Genomic DNA, 25,513 nt, shown 5'->3' on the forward strand with positions numbered 1-25,513 from the left:
ACAAAAAACTTGAACTCTTGACAGTCGTCGAAGCACCATACCATGGCCCGCACGTTCACCGCATCCTACGTCCCCGGATTTCTTTCTGTGGGGAAAGGATATTTGCTATCGTGATCCACCGACAACGCCTGACAACATACGTCAGCCCATTGTCAATGCATGTGCGAACATTACGGAAGCTGAACTACTCGCTGTTGAGTATTGCCAAATGCATTGAGGTTGACGGACATCATTTTGAGCATTTGTTGCATTAATGTGGTATTTACATGTAATCACGCTGTAACAGCATGCGTTCTCAGAAATGATAAGTTCACAAAGGTACATGTATCACATTGGAACAACCGAAATAAAATGTTCAAACGTACCTACGTTCTGTATTTTAATGTAGAGAACCTACTTGTTACCAACTGTTCGTCTAAAATTGTGAGCCATATGTTTGCGACTATTACAGCACCATCTACCACAAAGCGAAAAAAGTGGTGCAACTAAAACATTCATATTTCTTTACGCACTACACGAATATGTCATAAAAAATTGGGGGTTCCTATTTTTAAAAAAACGCTGTTGATATCCGTAGTGTTGCGTCGCCCTGGACAGGTTCCTGGCACGAAAGACTGACCGATCATGAACGCGTTTCTTTGGCTGATGACCAACTTCATGTTCCAAAATGTCTCTTGTGCGCAAAAATAGCTCAGTTTCGAGCGCTTTCCCAAGCTTTTCCAAGAACGCAGCAACAATACCCACCCATTACATCGGCAACCGCATCCTCTCCATGTAGCGTTTTTTAGTGAGTAGAGAACTGAGGGCCGTGTACTTGGATTCTTGGCATTCTGTTCCAGATTGTCATGGAGAAAGCGTTCTCCATCAGGCTGATAGAGAGAGCGTCGTCTCCGGACGCCATTTGGTGCTGGTTGGCTCACGGTAGCTGTTTAGGGGAATGTAAGCAGCGCAACTGCGGTAGCGCGATCCATTTTTTGTGCAGCTCATTGCTTGATTACTTTGCCGAGCTGCTTGAGTTGCTTCCTTCGGTCATATTTGTGGCTTCTTGTGCTGATGGCAACCTTGAGCTGGCCAGATGAGCAGATCTTGTGCTGCTAGCTCCACACTGTCTTCCACAGTGTTTGACACCTCCCGCTGCTCTCTGTTGATATCATTGTGATTTCTGTCAATAATGGAAATGCCATATGGCTAGGGCCTCCTGTCGGGTAGACCGTTCGCCTGGTGCAAGTCTTTCGAGTCGACACCACTTCGGTGACTTGCGTGTCGATGGGGATGAAATGATGATGATAAGGACAACACAACACCCAGTCCCTGAGAGGAGAAAATCTCCGACCCAGCTGGGAATCGAACCCGGGCCGTTAGGTATGACATTCCCTGGCGCTGACCACTCAGCTACCAGGGGCGGACACTTCTCTCAATAATTATCGCGAATAAACAATTGTTAATCTCAGTCATGACATAGATTTCAAGATCCTTGAACTCTCCCTAAAACTTGTCCTCGATAGGCGACACATTAAAAAACAAATATAACCGATTGTGTTCCCAGATGGTTTATTTCACTGTGTTGGCTTCGCCCTTGTGCACAGAGGACTACTACTAGGATAACTTAGTTATTATTTTGTGAAAGTAAAGAGCATTGAACCTGTTCTTCTTATATCAGTACGACTTAGTTTCTCCAGATATTGCTTTGTTAAAGCAACGCCCATTGCACACGCTCGTCTTGCATCAGTACACTGTAGTCTTCAGTGCTGTTGTGTAAAAGCGACGAGCACTGCACGCGCTCGACTTGCATCGTCGGACACAATAGGATATCGTTTCATTTGATAAAATTGTTTGAATAAAATGCGCTAAAAAGGAAATGTATTTATCAATATTGTGTTGATTAGGTTCTTGATTAATAATTATTTTATCCTGATGACCAGCCTGACTTGAATGGGACGCGTTTACAGGTTCGCTACAGCGTTAAACATGCTAATTCAGATTTCACTCGTGTTGCGCCACACTCATGAGTCACCTATTGAAGCTACTTGCCTGCAACATGCCGCTGTCATGATAGATTAAATACTCAGCCCCTTGGGGACTATACAACCGCAAATGTACGAGGGCAAGTCAATTATTATCCGCAAAGTAATTATAAAATTTTATTGTAATCAAATAGGAAACTTACAAGATCATCATTTTTCGTCATAGTCTCCTTGCGTTTTAACGCACTTGGTCCATCTTTGTACAAGCTTCCTGGTGGCCTCATAAAAGAAGTTTCTGGGTTAAGCTGCGAGCCAGGAATACACCGCGTCCTTCACTGCTTCGTCCGAGGCAAATCGACGGCTCCTTAATGCCTATTTGAGTGGACCGAACAAACAATAGTAAGAAGGGACAAGATAGGGACTCAAATATGGATCAAATGGCTCTGAGCACTATGGGACTTAACTTCTGAGGTCATCAGTCCCCTAGAACTTAGAACTACTTAAACCTAACTAACCTAGGGACATCACACACATCCATGCCCGGGGCAGAATTCGAACCTTTTTTTTTTTTTTAAGAGATAAAGAACAGTTCGTAGTTGACGAATACTGGAAAGGGAACAGCAACTATTTGGATGTAATTTTAGCTAAAACGCAACTATAAACATGTTCAAAGGCTCCTTGGGTAGGGTCACTTTTAATTAAATACATTTCGGTGTTTGGCTGCGTCATTTTTAAATACTAAAATAACTAAACAACCGAAGTTTCGATCATCTTTCTAGCGGTCCTCTTCAGCGTGACTAAACTGCTGGATTCTGGGAATGCTGTCTTATTTCGAGTATCAGGTGGCAACCGATGCCACAGTCTGGTGTGTTCTGAGACAGTTCAAATTCAAGACTCCATGCAGAGGTGGTGATACGGTAGGCTATTGTCTGTGATTCTCTAGCAGGTTATACCATATTGTCAGGCTGCACGAATCGATAGTTTGTACACGGGAGAAGCGTTTACTTGCAGCAGATGTTCGATGGCGCACATCAACTTTCTTGCGCCCGTTTGCTGATCTTTTTGAGCTCCATCTCCTGGAGCAGCTGGATTGCGAATAGAGGCGACCCATTTGACTGGAATCGCTGGCAACTAGTCTGTCAGTTGCTTATAACTATCCTCCCTGTTCACGCGGTTGCGTTGTTTATTATGTAAATATGCTCTTCAAATGGTTCAAATGGCTCTAAGCACTATGGGACTTACCATCTGAGGTCATCAGTCCCCTAGACTTAGAAATACTTAAACCTAACTAACCTAAGGACATCACACACATCCATTCCCGATGCAGGATTCGAACCTGCGACCGTAGCAGCTGCGCGGTTCCGGACTGAAGCACCTAGAACCGCTCGGCCACAGCGGCCGGGTAAATATGCTCTTCAATTCCGTTGATGCACCCATGGCTGCCGACCGAGCGGACGCGTTTCTTGAAAATCGATAGATCGCCTACAGTCGTAGTGTTCGGTTTTGCTGAATTGCTGTGACGCCCCAGCCTCAATTAGCATTCATGTTCAGCTACGGGAATATTAATACTCTGATGGAAAAAAATATTAATACCAAGAAGGAGTTGTACGGCAAGGACGAAAGTTGGTAGGCGTGTTTCTGCAGTTGAAAGATATCTACTCAAATTTTGCGCCAGTTGCATTATAGTGGCGTTACTAAAGAGCCACTATGAGGACGCAAATCAGGTTTGCTTTATTTATACGCCTTAACGGTAATGAACTTTAGTTACCTTTAATATTCGACATGGTGAGTTGATGTTAGTCAAGAACGTCTTTAAGGTGACAAAGACCCCATAACCGACATCTCACTGAGTTTGAATGAGGTAGTGTAACTGCGCTGCGAGAAGCTGGATGTTCATTCTGCGATATTGCAGGAAGACTTGGCAGGAACGTAGCCACTCTATACGATTGCTGGCTGCAGTGGTGACGATAATGTAGAGTCGCTAGAAGAGCGGGCTCCGGACGGCCACTTTGCAATACCGAGAGGGAACACCTTCGTGTTCGCCATATGGTGCTGGCACATCATACTGCATCTGCAGCAGCTATCTGACCAGCTGTTGGCACCCCGGTAACACAACGAACTCGTACTAATCGATTACTTCAAGGACAGCTTCGAGAAAGAGGCCCTGTAGCGTGCATTCCATTGAGCACAAACCACCGCCATTTGCGACTTCAGTGGTGTCAAGAGAGAGCTCATTGCATGCCGGGGTGGAGGTTTGTTGTGTTTTCTGATGAAAGCTGTTTCTGCCTCGGTGCCAGTGTTGGCCGTGTGTTGGTTGGGAGGATTCGAGTTGAGGCCCTGCAACCACCCTGTCTGCGTGCTAGACACATTGGAGCTACAGCTGGAGTTACGGTGTGTGGCGCGATTTTGTATGACGGTAGGAGCACTTAGTGGTTATCCCACGCATTCTGACTGAAAACTGTATATCAGTCTGGTGATACGACCCGTTGTACTGTCATTCATGAACAAAATTCGAGTGGGTGTTTTCCAACAGGATAACGCTCGCCCACATACCGCTGCTGTAACGCAGCTTGTCCTACAGAGTGTCGAATGTTGCTGCTCTACCACCACATCTGTCTCCAATTGAGCACATATGGGACGTCATCGGACGACAACTATAGCGCCACCCACAAACATAATTAACTGTCCCTTTATTGACCGACCAGTGGCATATGCATGGAAAGCCATCCCACAGATATGCGGCACCTGTAAAACAAAAAGCACACACGTTTGCCTGTTTGCATTCAACATTCTGGCGGAGACAGATTATTAATGTATCAGCATCTCACATTTGCAGTGGACTATTTCGCGCTAACATTAACCTGCGACATTGCAATGTTAATCACTTAAATATGTTACCTAGACAAAAGTATTACCGAAGATTCATTACTCGAAATTAATTATTTCTTGGTGCTGCATTTTTTTGTGTCGGTGTACGATTTCCAGTAGACTTCGCCGCACTCACATCGAAGCTTGTAGACGCCTGCAGTGTGGAGAGAATCTATGAACTCTCTCGTGGGTTTCACTATATGTCGAATTCGTCAGCCACTCTTTAATAGAAGCATACTTCCTGTGTTGAGCAGCACCTTGCCTATGCAGTAGCTGATATCTCTCATGTAAGGTACGTGAGCAAGAGGAAGACGTTTTTCTGTTTCACACGTGGAAACTCGATTATTTACACGAGTTGGCATTTTGCACACTATAAGGTATGCATTTCATTCCATATTGCCGGCCCTCGCAACCGGCCAAGGGATATGCGGGCCAGTCACTGACGTAATTCTCCAGCTGGCCGCTGCATAGTGCATGCTCAGGTTTCCGAAACTAGGTGTTCTGTCGTCAGTGGTGGACTACAGAGGGTGGACAAAAATATGGAAACAGCTGGAGGAATTCGTGCTTGAAATACACAGATGAGTCAAAGAAACTGGTACACCTGCCTGATATCGTGTAGTGCAGAAGTGCCGCAAACTAATGTCTGAAGTAGTGCTGTAGGGAATTGACACCATGAATCCTGGAGGGCTATCTATAAATCCGTAAGAGTATGAGGGGGTGAAGACCTCTAATGATCAGCTCGTTTCAAGGCATCCCAGATGTGCTCAGTAATGTTCATGTCTGGGGAGTTTGGTGGCCAGCGGAAGTGTTTAAACTCAGAAGAGTATTCCTGGAGCCACTCTGTAGCAATTCTAGACGTGTGGAGTGTCGCATTATCTTGCTGGAATTGCCATAGTCCATCGGAATGCACAACGGACGTGAATAGATGCAGATGATCAGACAGGATGCTTATGTACGTGTCGCCTGTCAGAGTCGTATCTAGACGTAACAGGGATCCCATATTACTCCAACTGCGTACACCATTACGGTGCCTTCACCAGCTTAAACAGTTCTCTACTGTCATGCAGGATCCATGGCTTCATGAGGTTGTCGCCACACCTGTACACGTCCATCCACTCGATACAATTTGAAACGAGACTCGCCCGGCCAGGCAACATGTTTTCAGTCATGAACAGCCCAAACGGCTGTATTGACGGGCCCAGGCAAGGCGTAAAGCTTTGTGTCGTGCAGTCATCAAGGGTGCACGAGTGGGCCTTCGTCTCCGAAAGCTGCAAATCGATGATGTTTCGTTGAATGGTTCGGACGGCGACAGTTGATGGTCCAGCACTGAAATTTGCAGCAATTTGCGTAAGGGTTACAGTTCTGTCATGTTGAACGATTCTCTTCAATCGTCGTTGGTCCCGTTCTTGCAGGATCTTTTTCCGGCTGCAGCGATGTCGGAGATAGATGTTTTACCGGATTCGTGATGTTCACGGTACACTCATGAAATGGTTGCACGGGAAAATCCCCACTTCATCGCTTCGTCGGAGATGCTGTGTCCCGACTACAACACCACGTTCAGATTCACTTAAATCTTGATAACCTACCATTGTGGCAGCAGTAACCGATCTAAAAACTGAGCCAAATAATTCTTGTCTTATATAGGCGTTCCCGAACCCAGCGTCGTATTCTGCCTGTTTACATATCTTCGTATTTGAATACGCACGTCTGTACCAGTTGCTTTGGCGCTTCAGTGTAAATGCAGATATTAGCCAACAACGAACAACATCTGTGCAATATCCTCAACAGATTGCAAGCGTCAGTCGTGCTCAGAGCGGTGTTCCGTGTAATTGTGTCCGCATTACGGCGGAGCTCAATGCATTCGTATGTGGGCAAATTGTTAGTGCGTGTACGGTGGGTGCTTCTGTAACCAAGGTAGCCGAAGTGTCCGAGGCACCGCATCGAAGAACTATAGACCTATATCTCTAACGTCGATCAGTTGTAGAATTTTGGAACACGTATTATGTTCGAGTATAATGACTTTTCTACAGACTAGAAATCTACTCTGTAGGGCCCGCACCTCGTGGTCGTGCGGTAGCGTTCTCGCTTCCCACGCCCGGGTTCCCGGGTTCGATTCCCGGCGGGGTCAGGGATTTTCTCTGCCTCGTGATGGCTGGGTGTTGTGTGCTGTCCTTAGGTTAGTTAGGTTTAAGTAGTTCTAAGTTCTAGGGGACTTATGACCACAGCAGTTGAGTCCCATAGTGCTCAGAGCCATTTGAACCATACTCTGTAGGAATCAGCATGGGTTTCGAAAAAGACGATCGTGTGAAACCTAGCTCGCGCTATTCGTCCACGAGACTCAAAGGGCCACAGACACGAGTTCCCAGGTAGATGCAGTGTTTCTTGACTTCCACAAGGCGTTTGATACAGTTCCTCACAGTCGTTTAATGGACAAAGTAAGAGTATATGGACTATCAGACCAATTGTGTTACTGGATTGAAGAGTTCCTAGATAACAGAACGCGGCATGTCATTCTCAATGGAGAGAAGTCTTCCGAAGATAGGAAATGCAGTCCGAAAACAAAGGAAGTAGGTTACAATACACTTGTTCGCCCACTGCTTGAATACTGCTCACCGGTGTTAGATCCGTACCAGATACAGTTGATAGAAGAGATAGAGAAGATGCAACGGAGAGCAGCGCGCTTCGTTACAGGATCACTTAGTAATCACGAAAGCGTTACGGAGATGATAGATAAACTCTAGTGGAAGACTCTGCAAGAGAGACGCTCAGTAGCTCGGTACGGGCTTTTGTTGAAGTTTCGAGAACATACCTTCACCGAGGAGACAAGCAGTATATCGCTTCCTCCTACGTATATCTCACGAAGAGACCGAGAGGATAAAATCAGGGAGATCAGAGCCCACACAGAGGCATACCGACAATCTTTCTTTCCACGAACAATACGAGACTGGAATAGAAGAGAGAACCGATAGAATGTACTGAAGGTGCCCTCCGCCACACACCGTCAGGTGGCTTGCGGAATATAGACGTAGATGTAGATGTAGAAGAGTTATACTGCATACGGGGAAAGCGGAAGATCATCCATTATGCCACAACGCGGACGAAACTGTATCTGAAGTGATCGCGTCCCGTGAATCTGACTCACCTGACCTAGCTGCAATTTGTTTTTGTTAATTTACGTGAAGAGGGACATGAACAGAGACCGATTTGATGACATAGATGCCATCAAGAACAGAAGATGGAGTTGTTCGCCATCATTGCAGATGTGTATCAAATATATTTCCAGCAATTCAGTTAATGATTGAGGAAATGTGTTAAGTGTAACAGAGTGTTTTGAAGGTGATCAAATCGATTTGTGAAAAAGGGAGAGAGGGAGGGGAGAGACAGAGAGAGAGAGAGAGAGAGAGAGAGAGAGAGATCATGTATTGAAGTGATTTAGTAATTGATAGTGATTAGGCCTCATGGTGAAGGAAAGTAATTAATGTTAGTCATATGCATGACTGTAGGCTTTCCCGGCGTATAATACTGATGCAGATTTCTCGGGTCTCCAGCCGGGTGGTAGCGTTGATATACCGCGACGTTTAGGGAAGTCTCATACTAAGCATATTCTGGCGAAATGTCGAGATTCTTTCTAATGAAGGATGGGGCCCCTCCACACCCAGACCAACGTGGTGACCAAACCAAAAGTTCTACTGTCACCTCCGTATAACATGTGTCCGTATAACATGTGTCCAGGTCCATGTACATGACACTTATTCGACCCGTGATGACGTACGCAGTCCCTGTCTGGGGATACGCTGCGCCCTCACGCCTGCGCCGTCTGCAGATCATACAGAACAAAGTACTCACAAGGGAACCTCCCCATCGCACCCCCCTCAGATTTAGTTATAAGTTGGCACAGTGGATAGGCCTTGAAAACCTGAACACAGATCAATCGAGAAAACAGGAAGAAGTTGTGTGGAACTATGAAAAAAATAAGCAAAATATACAAACTGAATAGTCCATATGGAAGATAAGCAACATCAAGGATGGTACGAGTTCAGGAGCGCCGTGGTCCCGTGGTTAGCGTGGGCAGCTGTCGAACGAGAGTTCCTTGGTTCAAGTCTTCCCTCGAATGAAAAATTTACTTTCTTTATTTTCGCAGAGTTATGATCTGTCCGTTCATTCATTGACATCTCTGTTCACTATAATAAGTTTAGTGTCTGTGTTTTGCGACCGCACCGCAAAACCGTGCGATTAGTAGACGAAAGGACGTGCTTCTGCAATGGGATCCGTAAACATTTGATCGCAAGGTTATAGGTCAACCGATCCCTCCACAGGAAAACACGTCTGATATATTCTATACGACACTGGTGACGGCATGTGCGTCACATGACAGGAATATGATGTCGACACACCTAACTTGTACACTTGGCGAATGGGTGAAAAGATTCTTCTACCTTGCCCGATTTAGGTTTTCTTGTGGATGTGATAATCCCATTGGAGAGGCACGTCCTTTCATCTACTAATCGCACAGTTTTTCGGTGCCGTCGCAAAACACAGACACTAAACTAATTACAGTGAAGAGAGACGTCAATGAACGAACGGACTGATCATAGCTCTGCGAAAATGAAGAAAGTAAACTTTTCACTCGAGGGAGGACTTGAACCAAGGATCTCTCGTTCTGCAGGTGCTCACGTTGACCACGGGACCACGGCACTCCTGAGGTTACGCTGTCCTCGATGTTGCCTATGTTGCACATGGACTACTCAGTTTGTATATTTTGCTTATTGTTTTCACAGTTCCATACAACTTCTTCCTGTTTTCTCGATTGATCTGTGTTCAGGTTTTCAAGGCCTATACACTGTGCCAACTTATAACTAAATCTGAGGGGGGTGCGATGGGAAGGTTCCCTTGTCAGAATCACAAGCAACGCTCCGCGCTACACACGCACCGCGGACCTTTACCGGGAATATCGGCTAGATACCATGTTGCAGGTATTCCAAAAACTCTCCACACGACGGTACAGAAACACGAGACACTCGCGTAACCCGTTTATCCTATCTTGGGTAACTGCGACCACAACCATAGATGGAAACATAAGAGACCAAAGACACTATTGGCACGAAACTAAACATCTATGGTCCATAGCACGCTAACACGACAATACTGGCGAGCCCCTTCAACACAGCTACTACTGGCAACCCCAGATGCTCGACCCTCCGAAAAACAGGCAATCGCAGGGAAACCGTACCGTACACAGCACGCAAACAAGCCACACACACACACACACCGTACACTGTGAGCTGATCTATGACCATCACCCACTAATGTATGACGACCTTGAACTGTTGCTGCAGTTGCAGCAGGCCCTACAACGAGCACCCGCAACGAAAAAGGTAACGATGCACGATACCTCGCACTAACATAACCACACCTTGTATGCACTGTCGCAGCTAGCAAGCCGCTACTGTCATTACTACCCGTCCTACTGTCGCAGAGGTTTTTTTTTCCCTTGGCGCTTGCCTTGGCACTTTTGTCCCTCTGCCCTTACAAACGGCTACCCTTCGATCGCTTACGTCCACTTTCTGTCTCCCACGGAGAGCGAGGTATTTAGACGTGCGGTCTCCTCCCCCCCCCCCCCCCTAGTAGTCCTCGGGAGGCTGTGGTGGTCCGGCCACGGGCGAGCGGTGGTGGGGATAGCGGCCGCCCCGGCTGCCGCGTTCGTCTCTCGGTGTGGGCATTCTGTCTGCGTCTGCGGCAGAGGATGTTGGCGGCCGAATTGCCGCTATCGCAGGGTTCCATGCTGCTCTTAGTTGGTATCCTTCATCCCTGCTGACCAAGTTGTCGTGAAGCCGTATTTCTAAGGATTCTTTGATAAAACTTTCCCAGAAGCCAGATGCTCGGCACAGCACCTTCGTGTTTTCGAGGTTGAAGGTATGTTCTTCCTGTATGCTGTGTTCTGCTATGGCTGATTTTTCTGTGTGTCCTAGTCGCACACATCTGATCTGTTCTTCATAACGCTTATCGCGAGTGGTCATCTTACCGTTAGGCTATCTGTGCACACTTCCTGGACCTCCAGGCCGTTAATATCTACACCCCCACTGCTCGCAACATAACTTCTATTCTCGCAAGCAGGTTTATGAGACAATCGTATTCAACGTTAGTATTATGATCGTCGATTTGTCCGTGTAGGTATGCGGGAGGGGCATTTGAAAAGTCCATGAAAAGTCCGAGAGATGGCACCACCGGCCCGTATCGAGGTCGTGTTTAGTTAGTAGCATCTGTGGAAAGAATGCACACCAAGTTTCAGCCATAATGGTCTATTTCTTTGTGTTTGGCATTCGTGTGCATCAAGAAAGTCGAGTGATTGTCAAAAAATGGACAAAAAAGGATTTCGTGTGGTGGTTATACATTACTTTATGAAAGGCAAAACGCCTCAGGAGACTAAGGAGGAACTTGATAAACATTACGGTGACTCTACACCTTCTATTAGAACAGTTTATAAGTGGTTTCAAAATTTTCTGAGTGGCCATATGGGCACAAGTGATGGCGAACGTTCTGGACGCCCCGTGGAGGTTACGACTCCAGAAATCATTGGTAAAATCCATCATATGATGATGGATGACAGAAGAGTTAAGGTACGTGAGACTGCTAGTGCTATGGGCATCTCGAATGGACGGGTACATCATATTTTGAATAAACATTTGGACATGAGAAAGCTATCCGCAAGATGGGTTCCGCTATTGCTCACGCTCGAGCAAAAACGGAATCGTGTGAAGTGTTGTGAGGATGGTTTTCAGCTGTTCAGGAAGAATCCGCAGGGCTTTAAGGGTCGTTTCGTCACTGTGGATGAAACATGGATACATTACTATACTCCTGAGACCAAACAGCAATCGGAAGAATGGGTTACCAAAGGAGAATCTGCACGAAAAAAGGCCAAGACCATTGCTTTGGCTGCGGGGGGTACGGCGACTGTCTTTTGAGATTCACAAGGGATAATCCTCATCGACTATCCGGAAAACGGTAAAACTATTACAGGTGCATATTACTGCACCGTTCGTAAACCGAGCTTCTAGAAAAACGCCTGCGATTGGACCGCAAGAAAGTCCATTACCATCACGACAATGCACCAGCACACACCTCAGTAGTTTTGGTCGCAAAATTAATGGAAATAGGATTCCAACTCGTTTCAAATCCCCCCTGTTCTCCAGACTTGGCTCCCTTGGACTACTGTTTGTCCCGCAATTTGAAGAAATGGATGGCAGGACGAAGATTTTATTCAAACGAGGAGATGATTGCAGCAACTAATAGCTATTTTGCAGACTTGGACAATTCCTATTATTCGGAAGGGATTAACAAACTAGAACAGCATTGGACGAAGTATATTAGTCTAAAAGGAGACTATGTCGCAAAATAAAATGTGTTTACCCCAAACAGGTAAGTAGTTCTTATTTTTCCACCGACTTTTCAAACGCCCCTCGTAATAGCTGTTTTACAGTGTCTGTTCCTTCAGACATGCACGCCTCGTTTGGTCTTCGTTGACTGGGCTATATATGCAAAGTGTAGCGGTGTGACTCACCTCCAGATCCAGGGACTGGCGCTGAGCGTGGTTGCGGAGCGCCGATTCGACAGACAGCCAGTTCCCGTGATTGAATGTCTGCCACTGCGGCGCCGCGTTGGCGTAGAAGAAGGACGCGTGCTGCTGGGTGTTGAGGATGAAGTCTCCGGAGGGAGCGAGGTGGCCGCGGCTCAGCGTCGACTGCGAGAGCATCTGGCTGGCCACCTCCCGCGACCCCAGCGCCGCCGCCAGGGTCTCCAGAACGGCAGAGGGCGAGTACACTTTGGGAGGGGAGACGCCCACGTACAGCGTCCCGGTCTCGCTGCCCTGCGAGAACGACGGCCGCGCCGTCTGCTTCCGCCGAAATCGCTGCAACGACCTGCGAGTACAGCGAGAGGGCTCCATCAGACCCCTTTCATATACACATACATACAGGGTGGTCCATTGATCGTGACCGCGCCAAATATCTCACGAAACAAGCATCGAACGAAAAAACTACAAAGAACGAAACTTGTCTAGCTTGAAGGGGGAAACCAGATGACGCTATGGTTGGCCCGCTAGATGGCGCTGCCATAGGTCAAACGGATATCAGCTCCGTTTTTTTTAAGGGAACCCCCAATTTTTTATTACATATTCGTGTAGTACGTAAAGAAAAATGAATGTTTTAGTTGGGCCACTTTTTTCGCTTTGTGATAGATGACGCTGTAATAAAACTTCCTGGCAGATTAAAACTGTGTGCCGGACCTAGATTCGAACTCAGGACCTTTGCTTTCGCGGGCAGGTGCTCTATCAACTTTTTTCCCCTTTTTTTCGCTTTATCTGCTCGGGGCGGACGTCGTAAGGCATCCGTTTAAGTTCGTTGTTGATCGATTAACTCAGTTTTTTTTTTTTTTATTACAGAGGGCAGCTAACCCTCTCACCGAACACGCTGAGCTACCGTGCCGGCTACCAACTGAGCTACCAAAGCTCCGTCCTCAGACCTTTACTTGTGCCAGTACCTCGTCTTCTACCTTCCAAACTTGGTAGAGCACTTGCCCGCGAAAGGCAAAGGTCCCGAGTTCGAGTCTCGGTCCGGCACACAGTTTTAATCTGCCAGGAAGTTTCATATCAGCGCACACTCCGCTACAGAGTGAAAATCTCATTCTGGACGCTGTAATAGTCACAAACATATGGCTCACAATTTTAGACGAACAGTTGGTAACAGGTAGGTTTTTTAAATTGAAATACAAAACGTAGGTACGTTTGAACATTTTATTTCGGTTGTTCCAATGTGATAAATGTACCTTTGTGAACTTATCATTTCTGAGAACGCCTGCTGTTACAGCTTGATTACCTGTAAATACCACATGTGACCTCCCCACAAAATTTTTCAGTGCAACCTCTCAACAGAAAATGCGAACATAAACAATATTCACGCCAAGTGTAACCTCAGAACAAAGTTCGTAAAATTAAATAAATATTATTTGTTTAATGATTCTAATTTTTGTGTGACCTCAGAACAAAATTGGTTCCCATTTATAATCTCCGTGCACAAATGCATTCACATTTAATGTACCCACAAAATTCTTTTGTCATTTAATGTAAGCATGAAACAGAAAAATTCCTAAACCTCGTAATAAAAAATAAATTCAGTAACCTGGTAAAATTTGGACGACAGCAGTGCTGCGTCGTGGCCCTGTAAGATCATTCTGGATAAAAAGCAAAAATTCTTACCTCAATAAAAACGGCGAATATATCTGCTCTTACTTAACATTTTTCCGGCACAGCTCCGTGCAATGCTGGCCTATACATTTGTGATTTGTGAAAGGAAGCAACTGATTTTTTTGAAATGAATGCTTTTTTTAAAAAAAATTACTTTATATTACCAAAATTATTATTAGGACATTTTTAAAACATTCGGATGACAGTTCAGATACATTACTAGATATGCGCGACGCTGCTTCTTTACCTTATACAATAATACTCCATCTCCAGATTCCCAACCAGAGCAGACTGCAGACAAGCGCAGACAACCTCACACAAGCGACTAGCAACAACTAACTGCTACAGCTACACAGTTCGTACTGCAGTCAACACTGCTCTCTGGTCAGCGATTCTCATATCGCAGACAGCGCATACCTCTTACACACATTAATGCAATAAATGCTCAAAATGATATCCGTCAACCTCAATGCATTTGGCAATACGTGTAACGACATTACTCTCGACAGCGAGTAGTTCGCCTTCCGTAATGTTCGCACATGCATTGACAATGCGCTGACGCATGTTGTCAGGCGTTGTCGGTGGATCACGATAGCAAATATCCTTCAACTTTCCCCACAGAAAGAAATCCGGGGACGTCAGATCCGGTGAACGTGCGGGCCATGATAAGGTGCTTCGACGACCAATCCACCTGTCATGAAATACGCTATTCAATACCACTTCAACCGCACGCGAGCTATGTGCCGGACATCCATCATGTTGGAAGTACATCGCCATTCTGACATGCTGTGAAACATCTCGTAGTAACATCGGTAGAACATTACGTAGGAAATCAGCATACATTGCCCCATTTAGATTGCCATCGATAAAATGGGGGCCAATTATCCTTCCTCTCATAATGCCGCACCATACATTAACCCGCCAAGGTCGCTGTTGTTCCACTTGTCGCAGTCATCGTGGATTTTCCGTTGCCGAATAGTGCATATTATGCCGGTTTACGTTACCGCTGTTGGTGAATGACGCTTCGTCGCTAAATAGAACGCGTGCAAAAAATCTGTCATCGTCCCGTAATTTCTCCTGTGTCCTGAGGCAGAACTGTACACGACGTTCAAAGTCGTCACCATGCAATTCCTGGTGCATAGAAATCTGGTACGGGTGCAATCGATGTTGATGTAGGATTCTGAACACCGACGTTTTTGAGATTCCCGATTCTCGCGCAATTCGTCTGCTACTGATGTGCGGATTAGCCGCGACAGCAGCTAAAACACCTACTTGGGCATCATAATTTGTTGCAGGTCGTGGTTGACGTTTTACACGTGGCTGAACACTTCCTGTTTCCTTAAATAACGTAACTATCCGGCGAACGGTCTGGACACTTGGATGATGTCGACCAGGATTCCGAGCAGCATACATAGCACACGTCCGTTGGGCATTTTGATCACAATAGCCATACATCAAAACGATATCGACCTTTTCGCGATTGGTAAACGGTCAGTTTTAATACGGGTAATGTATCACGAAGCAAATACCGTCCGCACTGGCGGAATGTTACGTGATACCACGTACTTATACGTATGCGACTATTACAGCGCCGTCTATCACAGAGCGAAAAAAGTGGTCCAACTAAAACATTCATATTTCTTTACGTACTACACGAATATGTAATAAAAATGGGGGTTCCTATTTAAAAAAAAACACAGTTGATATCCGTTTGACCTATGGCAGCGCCATCTAGCGGGCCAACCCCTTTCAAGCTAGACGTGTTTCGTTCTTTGTAGTTTTTTCGTTTGATGCTTATTTCGTGAGATATTTGGCCCCGTCACTATCAATGGGCCATCGTGTATATGTACATATACAAGGTATTTCCGTAAGAGCGTGCAAATGTAACACGGCATAGAGAATTCTCCACTGAACAATATGAGGTACGCAACAAAGGGTCGGAGAAGACAGCTTAAGGAGATATGGAAGTAGATCTGTCTCCGCCTCTGTTTAGAATTACTGTTTTCCAGCTTATTTACAACTAACATGTGTAGAAGTTTATACCTACTGTGCTGTTTATTTACATGCACGTTCTTGGCATTCCAGGAGACAATCTCATTGGGCCATATGTTCTACCTGCCCGTCTGAATGGCCACCAGTACTGAAGGTTCGTGCAGAGAGTTCTACCAGAGTTGTTGGGGAACGTACCCCTGGCTGTTCATGGGAGGATGTGGATACAACATGACGGTGCACCGCCACACTTCAGTGTGGATACCCACAACCATCCTAATGCTGTATTTCCTGGTCGTTGGATTGGAAGTGGAGGTCACCTGACCTGAGTCCCCTTGATTATTTCCTATGGCGATATCTAAAGTCACTTGTGTATGAGACCCCAGTTCCAGAGATGGAATTAATCGCCAGAATTGTAGCTATCTGTGGTTTGATTCGAAACACACCATGGATAGTTTTCACGGTGCGTAAGAATCTTGTTCGCCGATGCCATGCTTGCACTGAAGTTCATGGCCGTCAGTTTCAGCACATTTTGTAAGACACAGTACAAATAGTACGTTCGTTGTGTCAATGATGGTGTTTGCGATTAACTGTAAACAACGTAAATAAAAAAGTACACAGTAAAGTGATTTTAGTTCTATTATCTCCTTAAACTGGTTTCTCCGACCCAAGGTTCCCTATTTCAAATCGCTCAGTGGAGCATCCTCTAAGTCCTGTTAAATTTTTGCGCGCTCTTACGGAAACACTCTGTGGAGATCTTTATGCCTATATAATGGTATCTGTCGCATGTGCGCCACTAGTCTCTCAGAAAGAAGTGTGTCATTTACATGGATATGTCTTTTCTTTTCTTTATTATGTTATAAATAAGTAGGCACCTAAGAAACACCCACATCCTTGTTACAACATTTAGCCTGTGGTGCATGACTCCAACGAGTAGATGTCAGTTTTCGTCAGAGTAGCCAGTAGCTGTCTGCTAATGTAGTTTTCCCTCCAGTTTTGTCAACAACTTTAGCGGAAGTAGAAAGTCAGAGAGGTCTAGCTTGGTCATCAGAACTGCTACAACAGCATACAAAAGAGTCAGGTTGGCATGTAAGACGTCTGCATCTTTCGTGCCCCCTCTCCTCCCCACCACAGGAGTGGCGGAACCGGAGAGGGGGGAAGGGAAGAGTTACTGCTTTGCTGGAGCCTGTTGAGTACAGACTGATATGTGGAAAGCCAACGGATGTGGGCATTTGAATTTCAATCATTTTTATTTCAATTCCTTTGGTGCTCAGGAGTAATTATCCTAGTTATCGTGGAAATAATTTCTTGTGAAAATTTAATATCATTTTTGAGTTTTTCAATAAGAACTAAAACTAAAAATAAAATTCTGCCCGAACAGGCCATGAAATCCCAACGGTACTGACCGTCCGCCGTGTCATACTCAGCCCACAGACGTCGCTGGATACGGATATGGAGGGGCATGTGATTAGAACACCACTCTCCCGGCCATATGATATTTTACGAGATCGGAACCGCTGCTTCTCAGTCAAGTAGTTCCTCAGGTTGCCGGAACCGCTGCTTCTCACTCCAGTAACTCCTCAGTTTGCCTCACAAGGGCTGAGTGTACCCCGCTTGGCAACAGCGCTCGGCAGACCGGATAGTCACCCCTCCTAGTGCCAACCTACCCCGACAGTACTTAACCTCGGTGATCTGACGGCAACCGATGTTACCACTGCTGCAAGGCCGTCAGATTTCAGTAAGAACACTCTGTGTATATGTGAGCTAGGCTCGATGTGTAGGGCAGAATAAAAAGACTTTGGCTTTCCAGGCCGGTAGTGTAGCGGATTCATTGTCAGTGTATAGGATAAGTTCATTAAACGTAATTACTAGAGGCGCGAGATTGAATTTTAGATATTTCATGAGTTTTTTTGGAGCTTGAAAGTCGGTGTCTTTGTGGAGTCACATTGAGACTTGTCGATGGCAGCGTCTAGCCCCGTTCTTTGTTAACCTACAGTAAATGAGTGCGCTTTTAGTGCGTGAGTATTCTATGAAATGAAATCCGAATCTGACTGACTTTTTCTGTTGTAAATCTATGCTTTTCACTGTGGGAATTTGGGTTTCTCAACCACGAGTGCACAGAGTAAAGTGTATGGCATCTTTACAATCAATCAGTAGATTGATTTAAATCTGTAGTGTGGAATATGTATTAGCTTATCCGAGTTATTTTGTGATTCAAGGATTGAGCACTTCAGGGTAACTCGCTGTTTGGGGAACTTGATGACATTTAGTTCCTCCTCTTCTTACGTTTCCAACAACTGCTCACGCCTTCAGCATTCGTGAATCGTTTGTACGCTTCACTACATTTCGGTAGATTTTTTCGTAGCTATAACAAGGGCCACGTGCGACCACTTATTGATCAGCGCACGTACTATCTCGTGTCTCTAGCCAAGATATTCTTCTCTGAACAGCCATTGCTTTTTCTGGTAGTTTTGGTAACAATAATTGGGTATTTATTTCGGTGTGTTGGCGCGTTGTGTTATAAGCAGGTGTACAAGCGCTGGATTCGTTTTCGTAATTCCTTTTTGCCGTGGTTTCCCAACCACCCCGCATTATTGTACGATTTGGTGCCCTAATGTATTTCATTCAATCTTCGTGTAAAGTAGGGATCGCATAAACCTATTACTTTGTGAATGCTGCTGTTCTGTCTGTAATTGGTCCACGTTCAATCAAATTGTTTAATAAATCATTCGGATCATATGTTGAAAAGTAATTCACGATTTCTATATTGCAAATCCCATCTCATTTTCTCTAATGCTTTTCTGGAAGAATGAATTGAATCATCATCATCATCATTTAAGACTGATTATGCCTTTCAGCGTTCAGTCTGGAGCATAATCCCCCTTATAAAATTCCTCCATGATCCCCTATTCAGTGCTAACATTGGTGCCTCTTCTGATGTTAAGCCTATTACTTCAAAATCGTTCTTAACCGAATCCAGGTACCTTCTCCTTGGTCTACCCCGACTCCTCCTACCCTCTACTGCTGAATCCATGAGTCTCTTGGGTAACCTTGCTTCTCCCATGCGTGTAACATGACCCCATCATCTAAGCCTGTTCGCCCTGACTGCTACATCTATAGAGTTCATTCCCAGTTTTTCTTTGATTTCCTCATTGTACACACCTTCCTGCCATTGTTCCCATCTACTAGTACCTGCAATCATCCTAGCTACTTTCATATCCGTAACCTCAACCTTATTGATAAGGTAACCTGAATCCACCCAGCTTTAGCTCCCATACAACAAAGTTGGTCGAAAGACAGTACGGTGCACAGATAACTTAGTCTTGGTACTGACTTCCTTCTTGCAGAAGAGAGTAGATCGTTGCTGAGCGCTCACTGCATTAGCTTTGCTACACCTCGCTTCCAGTTCTTTCACTAAGTTGCCATCCTGTGAGAATATGCAGCCTAAGTACTTGAAACCGTCCACTTGTTGTAACTTTGTTCCTCCTATTTGGCACTCAATCCGTTTATTTCTCTTTCCCACTGACATTACTTTTGTTTTGGAGATGCTAATCTTCATACCATAGTCCTTACATTTCTGATCTAGAACTGAAATATTACTTTGCAAACTTTCAATAGAATCTGCCATCACAACTAAGTCATCCGCATATGCGAGACTGCTTATTTTGTGTTCACCTATCTTAATCTCACCCAGCCAGTCTATTGTTTTCAACCTATGATCCATAAATAATATGAACAACAGTGGAGACAGGTTGCAGCCTTGTCTTACCCCTGAAATTACTCTGAACCATGAACTCAATTTACCGTCAACTCTAACTGCTGCCTGACTATCTATGTAAAGACTTTAATTGCTTGCAAAAGTTTGCCTCCTATTCCATAATCACGTAGAACAGACAATAACTTCCTCCTAGGAGCCCGCATCTCGTGGTCGTGCGGTAGCGTTCTCGCTTCCCACGCCCGGGTTCCCGGGTTCGATTCCCGGCGGGGTCAGGGATTTTCTCTGCCTCGTGATGGCTGGGTGTTGTGTGCTGTCCTTAGGTTAGTTAGGTTTAAGTAGTTCTAAGTTCTAGGGGACTGATGACCATAGATGTTAAGTCCCATAGTGCTCAGAGCCATTTGAACCATTTGAACCTCCTAGGGCCCGCATCTCGTGGTCGTGCGGTAGCGTTCTCGCTTCCCACGCCCGGGTTCCCGGGTTCGATTCCCGGCGGGGTCAGGGATTTTCTCTGCCTCGTGATGGCTGGGTGTTGTGTGCTGTCCTTAGGTTAGTTAGGTTTAAGTAGTTCTAAGTTCTAGGGGACTGATGACCATAGATATTAAGTCCCATAGTGCTTTGAACCATTTGAACCTCCTAGGAACCCGGTCATATGCCTTTTCTAGATCTATAAAACATAGATACAATTCCCTGTTCCACTCGTAACACTTCTCCATTATTTGCCGTAAGCTAAAGATCTGGTCCTGACAACCTCTAAGAGGCCTAAACCCACACTGATTTTCATCCAATTTGTCCTCAACTAATACTCGCACTTTCCTTTCAACAATGCCTGAGAAGATTTTACCCACAACCCTGATCAAAGAGATACCTCTGTAGTTGTTACAATCTTTTCTGTTTGTATGTTTAAAGATTGGTGTGATTACTGCTTTCGTCCAGTCTGATGGAACCTGTACCGACTCCCACGCCATTTCAATTATCCTGTGTAGCCATTTAAGACCTGACATTCCACTGTATTTGATGAGTTCCGACTTAATTTCATCCACCCCAGCCGCTTTATTGCACTGCAATCTACTGGCCATTTTCTCCACTTCCTCAAATGTGATCTTATTTCCATCATCATTCCTGTCCCATTGTACATCGAAATCTGAAACATTACTGATCATATTTTCACCTACATTGAGCAACTCTTCAAAATATTCCCTCCATCTGCCCAAGGCATCAACAGGATTCACCAGCAGTTTTCCTGACCTGTCCAAAATACTTGTCATTTCCTCCTTACCTCCCTTTCGAAGACTGCTAATTACACTCCAGAATGGTTTTCCAGCAGCTTGACCCAAAGTCTCCAACTGTTTCCAAAGTCGTCCCAAGATTTCTCCTTGGATGCTGTAATTATCTGTTTGGTTTTGTTTCTTTCTTCAACATAACTTTCTCTGTCTGCCTGAGTTCTAGTATGTAGCCATTTTTGATATGCCTTCTTTTTCCTTTTACAGGCTGCCTTGATTGTGTCGTTCCACCAAGCTGTTTGCTTCATCCTACCTTTACACACTACTGTTCCAAGACATTCTTTGGCCACTTCTAGTACTGTGTCCCTGTACCTTGTCCATTCCTTTTCCAGTGACTGCAATTGGCTACATTCAATTAACTGGTACCTTTCTGAGTTCACTGTTATGTACTTGTGTATGATTTCCTTATCCTGAAGTTTCTCTACTCTTATCCTCCTACACATGGACCTGACCTCCTGCACTTTCGGCCTCACAATACCAATTTCACTGGAGATTAAATAGTGATCAGTGTCATCAAAGAATCCCCTGAATACACGTGTGTCCCTCACAGCCTTCCTGAATTCCTGATCTGATATTATATAGTCAATGATAGATCTGGTTCACCTACCTTCCCAAGTATACCGGTGAATGTTCTTATGTTTAAAAAAGGAGTTTGTGATTGCTAAGCCCATACTGGCACAGAAATCCAAGAGTTGTTTCCCGTTCCTGTTGGCCTCCATATCCTCTCCAAATTTACCCATAACCTTTTCATACGCTTCTGTTCGATTTCCAATCCTGGCGTTAAAATCACCCATGAGCAGAACACTGTCCTTGTCCTTTACTCTAACAACTACATCACTGAGTGCCTCATAAAAACTATCCATCTTATCTTGTTCTGTCCCTTCACAATGCGAATATACTGACACAATCCTAATTTTCTTGCTAGACACTGTCAAATCTATCCACATCAGTCGTTCGTTTGCATACCTTATTGCAACTACACTGGGTTCCATTTCTTTCCTGATGAAAAGCCCTAAACCCCATTGTGCTATTCCTGCTTTTACTCCTGACAGGTAGACCTTGTATTCTCCCACTTCCTCTTCTTTCTCACCCCTTACCCGTATGTCACTAACAGCTAAAACGTCCAACCTCATCTTACTTGCAGCCTCTGACAGCTCTACCTTCTTCCCAGAGTAGCCCCCATTGATATTAATAGCTCCCCATCTCGTTACCATTCGTTTGCCGAATGAATTGAAAACCTTATAAATAAATTAGAAGTCTTCCTCTGTCTCCTTGATTAACATGTTAGATGTAAAAAATAGTAATCTTTTTTTTAAAATGGTTATCAGATGCAAGCAGTGACTGGGCCTACATTTAAAACTTAAAAAGAAAGGAGCTCTCTCTAAACCGAAATAACTATTTTAATCTATCCTCCGCTTGCACATTTTAATAGTGACGGACACATGTCATTTGGCGATTCTTTCAACAGTGCACTTACAGTAAAGAAACAACCTGTCACGCACTTTACGCTCATATGCAGACTAAGGTTACAAAAAGGTCTTTTACAGTGTTTGTAAGAAAAGTTGTGGTATAAGCTCAAAATACCTAGCATCATTACTTAAAGATCTTGATAACGGCAATACTGCAACCATAAAGGTAGATGGTGAATGTGACAAATGGAATCTGACAAGGTTGTATACTGTCACCTATATTGTGGTATCATGTATTGATAACCCCTCAACGGCGACATGCAGTTGGCAAAGGATTTGCAAGTTTCTATGAAATGATAATTAAATCAAGACCCTACGCTGTCAACAGGCGTTGATATACATCAACGGGGACAGTTGGAAATGTGTGCCCCGACCGAGATTTGAACCTGGGATCTCCTGATTACATGGCAGACGCTCTCTCCATCTGAGCCACCGAGGACAGAGGATTGTGCGACTGCCGGTCAGTGTGGCCGTGCGGTTCTAGGTGCTTGAGTCTGGAACCGCGCGACCGCTACGGTCGCAGGTTCGAATCCTGCCTCAGACATGGATGTGTGTGATGTCCTTAGGTTAGTTAGGTTTAAGTAGTTCTAAGTTCTAGGGGACTGATGACCTCAGATGTTAAGTCCCATAGTGCTCAGAGCCATTTGAACCATTTTGATAGTGCGACTGAAGGAATTTACCCTTTGCACGCTCCCCGTGAGACCCACATTCCCAACTTAATGTCCACACACTACATTCGTAGTGCCTCTGCCCATTACACTCATTACTTGCGGCAGACAATCTTACCGAGTCCTGTAAGAGTTCGGGCAATATGTGTGCATCTACACAGAAGAAAAAGGTCAATGGCCGGTTAGCCTTAACTACACTCCTGGAAATGGAAAAAAGAACACATTGACACCGGTGTGTCAGACCCACCATACTTGCTCCGGACACTGCGAGAGGGCTGTACAAGCAATGATCACACGCACGGCACAGCGGACACACCAGGAACCGCGGTGTTGGCCGTCGAATGGCGCTAGCTGCGCAGCATTTGTGCACCGCCGCCGTCAGTGTCAGCCAGTTTGCCGTGGCATACGGAGCTCCATCGCAGTCTTTAACACTGGTAGCATGCCGCGACAGCGTGGACGTGAACCGTATGTGCAGTTGACGGACTTTGAGCGAGGGCGTATAGTGGGCATGCGGGAGGCCGGGTGGACGTACCGCCGAATTGCTCAACACGTGGGGCGTGAGGTCTCCACAGTACATCGATGTTGTCGCCAGTGGTCGGCGGAAGGTGCACGTGCCCGTCGACCTGGGACCGGACCGCAGCGACGCACGGATGCACGCCAAGACCGTAGGATCCTACGCAGTGCCGTAGGGGACCGCACCGCCACTTCCCAGCAAATTAGGGACACTGTTGCTCCTGGGGTATCGGCGAGGACCATTCGCAACCGTCTCCATGAAGCTGGGCTACGGTCCCGCACACCGTTAGGCCGTCTTCCGCTCACGCCCCAACATCGTGCAGCCCGCCTCCAGTGGTGTCGCGACAGGCGTGAATGGAGGGACGAATGGAGACGTGTCGTCTTCAGCGATGAGAGTCGCTTCTGCCTTGGTGCCAATGATGGTCGTATGCGTGTTTGGCGCCGTGCAGGTGAGCGCCACAATCAGGACTGCATACGACCGAGGCACACAGGGCCAACACCCGGCATCATGGTGTGGGGAGCGATCTCCTACACTGGCCGTACACCACTGGTGATCGTCGAGGGGACACTGAATAGTGCACGGTACACCCAAACCGTCATCGAACCCATCGTTCTACCATTCCTAGACCGGCAAGGGAACTTGCTGTTCCAACAGGACAATGCACGTCCGCATGTATCCCGTGCCACCCAACGTGCTCTAGAAGGTGTAAGTCAACTACCCTGGCCAGCAAGATCTCCGGATCTGTCCCCCATTGAGCATGTTTGGGACTGGATGAAGCGTCGTCTCACGCGGTCTGCACGTCCAGCACGAACGCTGGTCCAACTGAGGCGCCAGGTGGAAATGGCATGGCAAGCCGTTCCACAGGACTACATCCAGCATCTCTACGATCGTCTCCATGGGAGAATAGCAGCCTGCATTGCTGCGAAAGGTGGATATACACTGTACTAGTGCCGACATTGTGCATGCTCTGTTGCCTGTGTCTATGTGCCTGTGGTTCTGTCAGTGTGATCATGTGATGTATCTGACCCCAGGAATGTGTCAATAAAGTTTCCCCTTCCTGGGACAATGAATTCACGGTGTTCTTATTTCAATTTCCAGGAGTGTATATGAAGATGGTATCTGTTCTTTCGGACATGTCCAAAAGAACAGATGTTCACTCTGAAATTATTGGTATATCTGAACACTTCTTAAATAAGGAGACAATTCAGAGGCTTCCGTTACCAGGATACAGGTTGGCTGGCAGTTTTTCTAGGAGCTCTTTGCGGTGTGGGGGAGTAGCCATGTATGTGAAAAACGGCATCCCATTTGAGTCAATTAATGTTTCAGAGTACTGCACTGAAAAGGTGTTTGAATGTTGTGCAGGTGTGGTCAAATTTAATGGAGCTAAACTTCTAACTGTTGTTATTTATAGATCCCCAGACGCCGATTTCACAACATTTTTGCTAAAGTTAGAGGAGGTTCTTGGTTCACTTTATAGGAAATACAAAAAGTTAGTTATATGTGGTGACTTCAATATTAATTGTATAAGTGATTGTGCAAGGAAAAGGATGCTGGTAGACCTCCTTAATTCATATAATCTTATGCAAACCGTATTCTATCCAACGAGAGTGCAAGGCAACAGTAGAACAACCATAGACAACATTTTTGTTCATTCCTCATTACTAGAAGGGCATTCTGTTAGCAAAAAGGTGAATGGCCTTTCAGATCATGATGCACAAATTTTAACTCTAAAAGTTTTTTGTGCTGCAACACATGTTAAATATAGATATCAACTTCTTAGGAAAGCTGATCCAGTTGCTGTAGAG

General features: G+C 45.5%; 1 protein-coding gene across 1 annotated transcript in view; it reads right to left on the minus strand.

Annotated features, from left to right (window-relative positions):
- Positions 1-25,513, minus strand: part of LOC126252202 (uncharacterized) — a 132,483-nt gene that overhangs the window by 33,734 nt on the left and 73,236 nt on the right. The window contains exon 4 of the mRNA XM_049953072.1: positions 12,391-12,748. Within this exon, the coding sequence (XP_049809029.1) occupies positions 12,391-12,748 (358 nt within the window). The remainder of the gene's footprint in view (positions 1-12,390; positions 12,749-25,513) is intronic.

This window comes from Schistocerca nitens, chromosome 4, assembly GCF_023898315.1.
Source record: "Schistocerca nitens isolate TAMUIC-IGC-003100 chromosome 4, iqSchNite1.1, whole genome shotgun sequence".
In the NCBI taxonomy this organism is placed as follows: Eukaryota; Metazoa; Arthropoda; class Insecta; order Orthoptera; family Acrididae; genus Schistocerca; species Schistocerca nitens.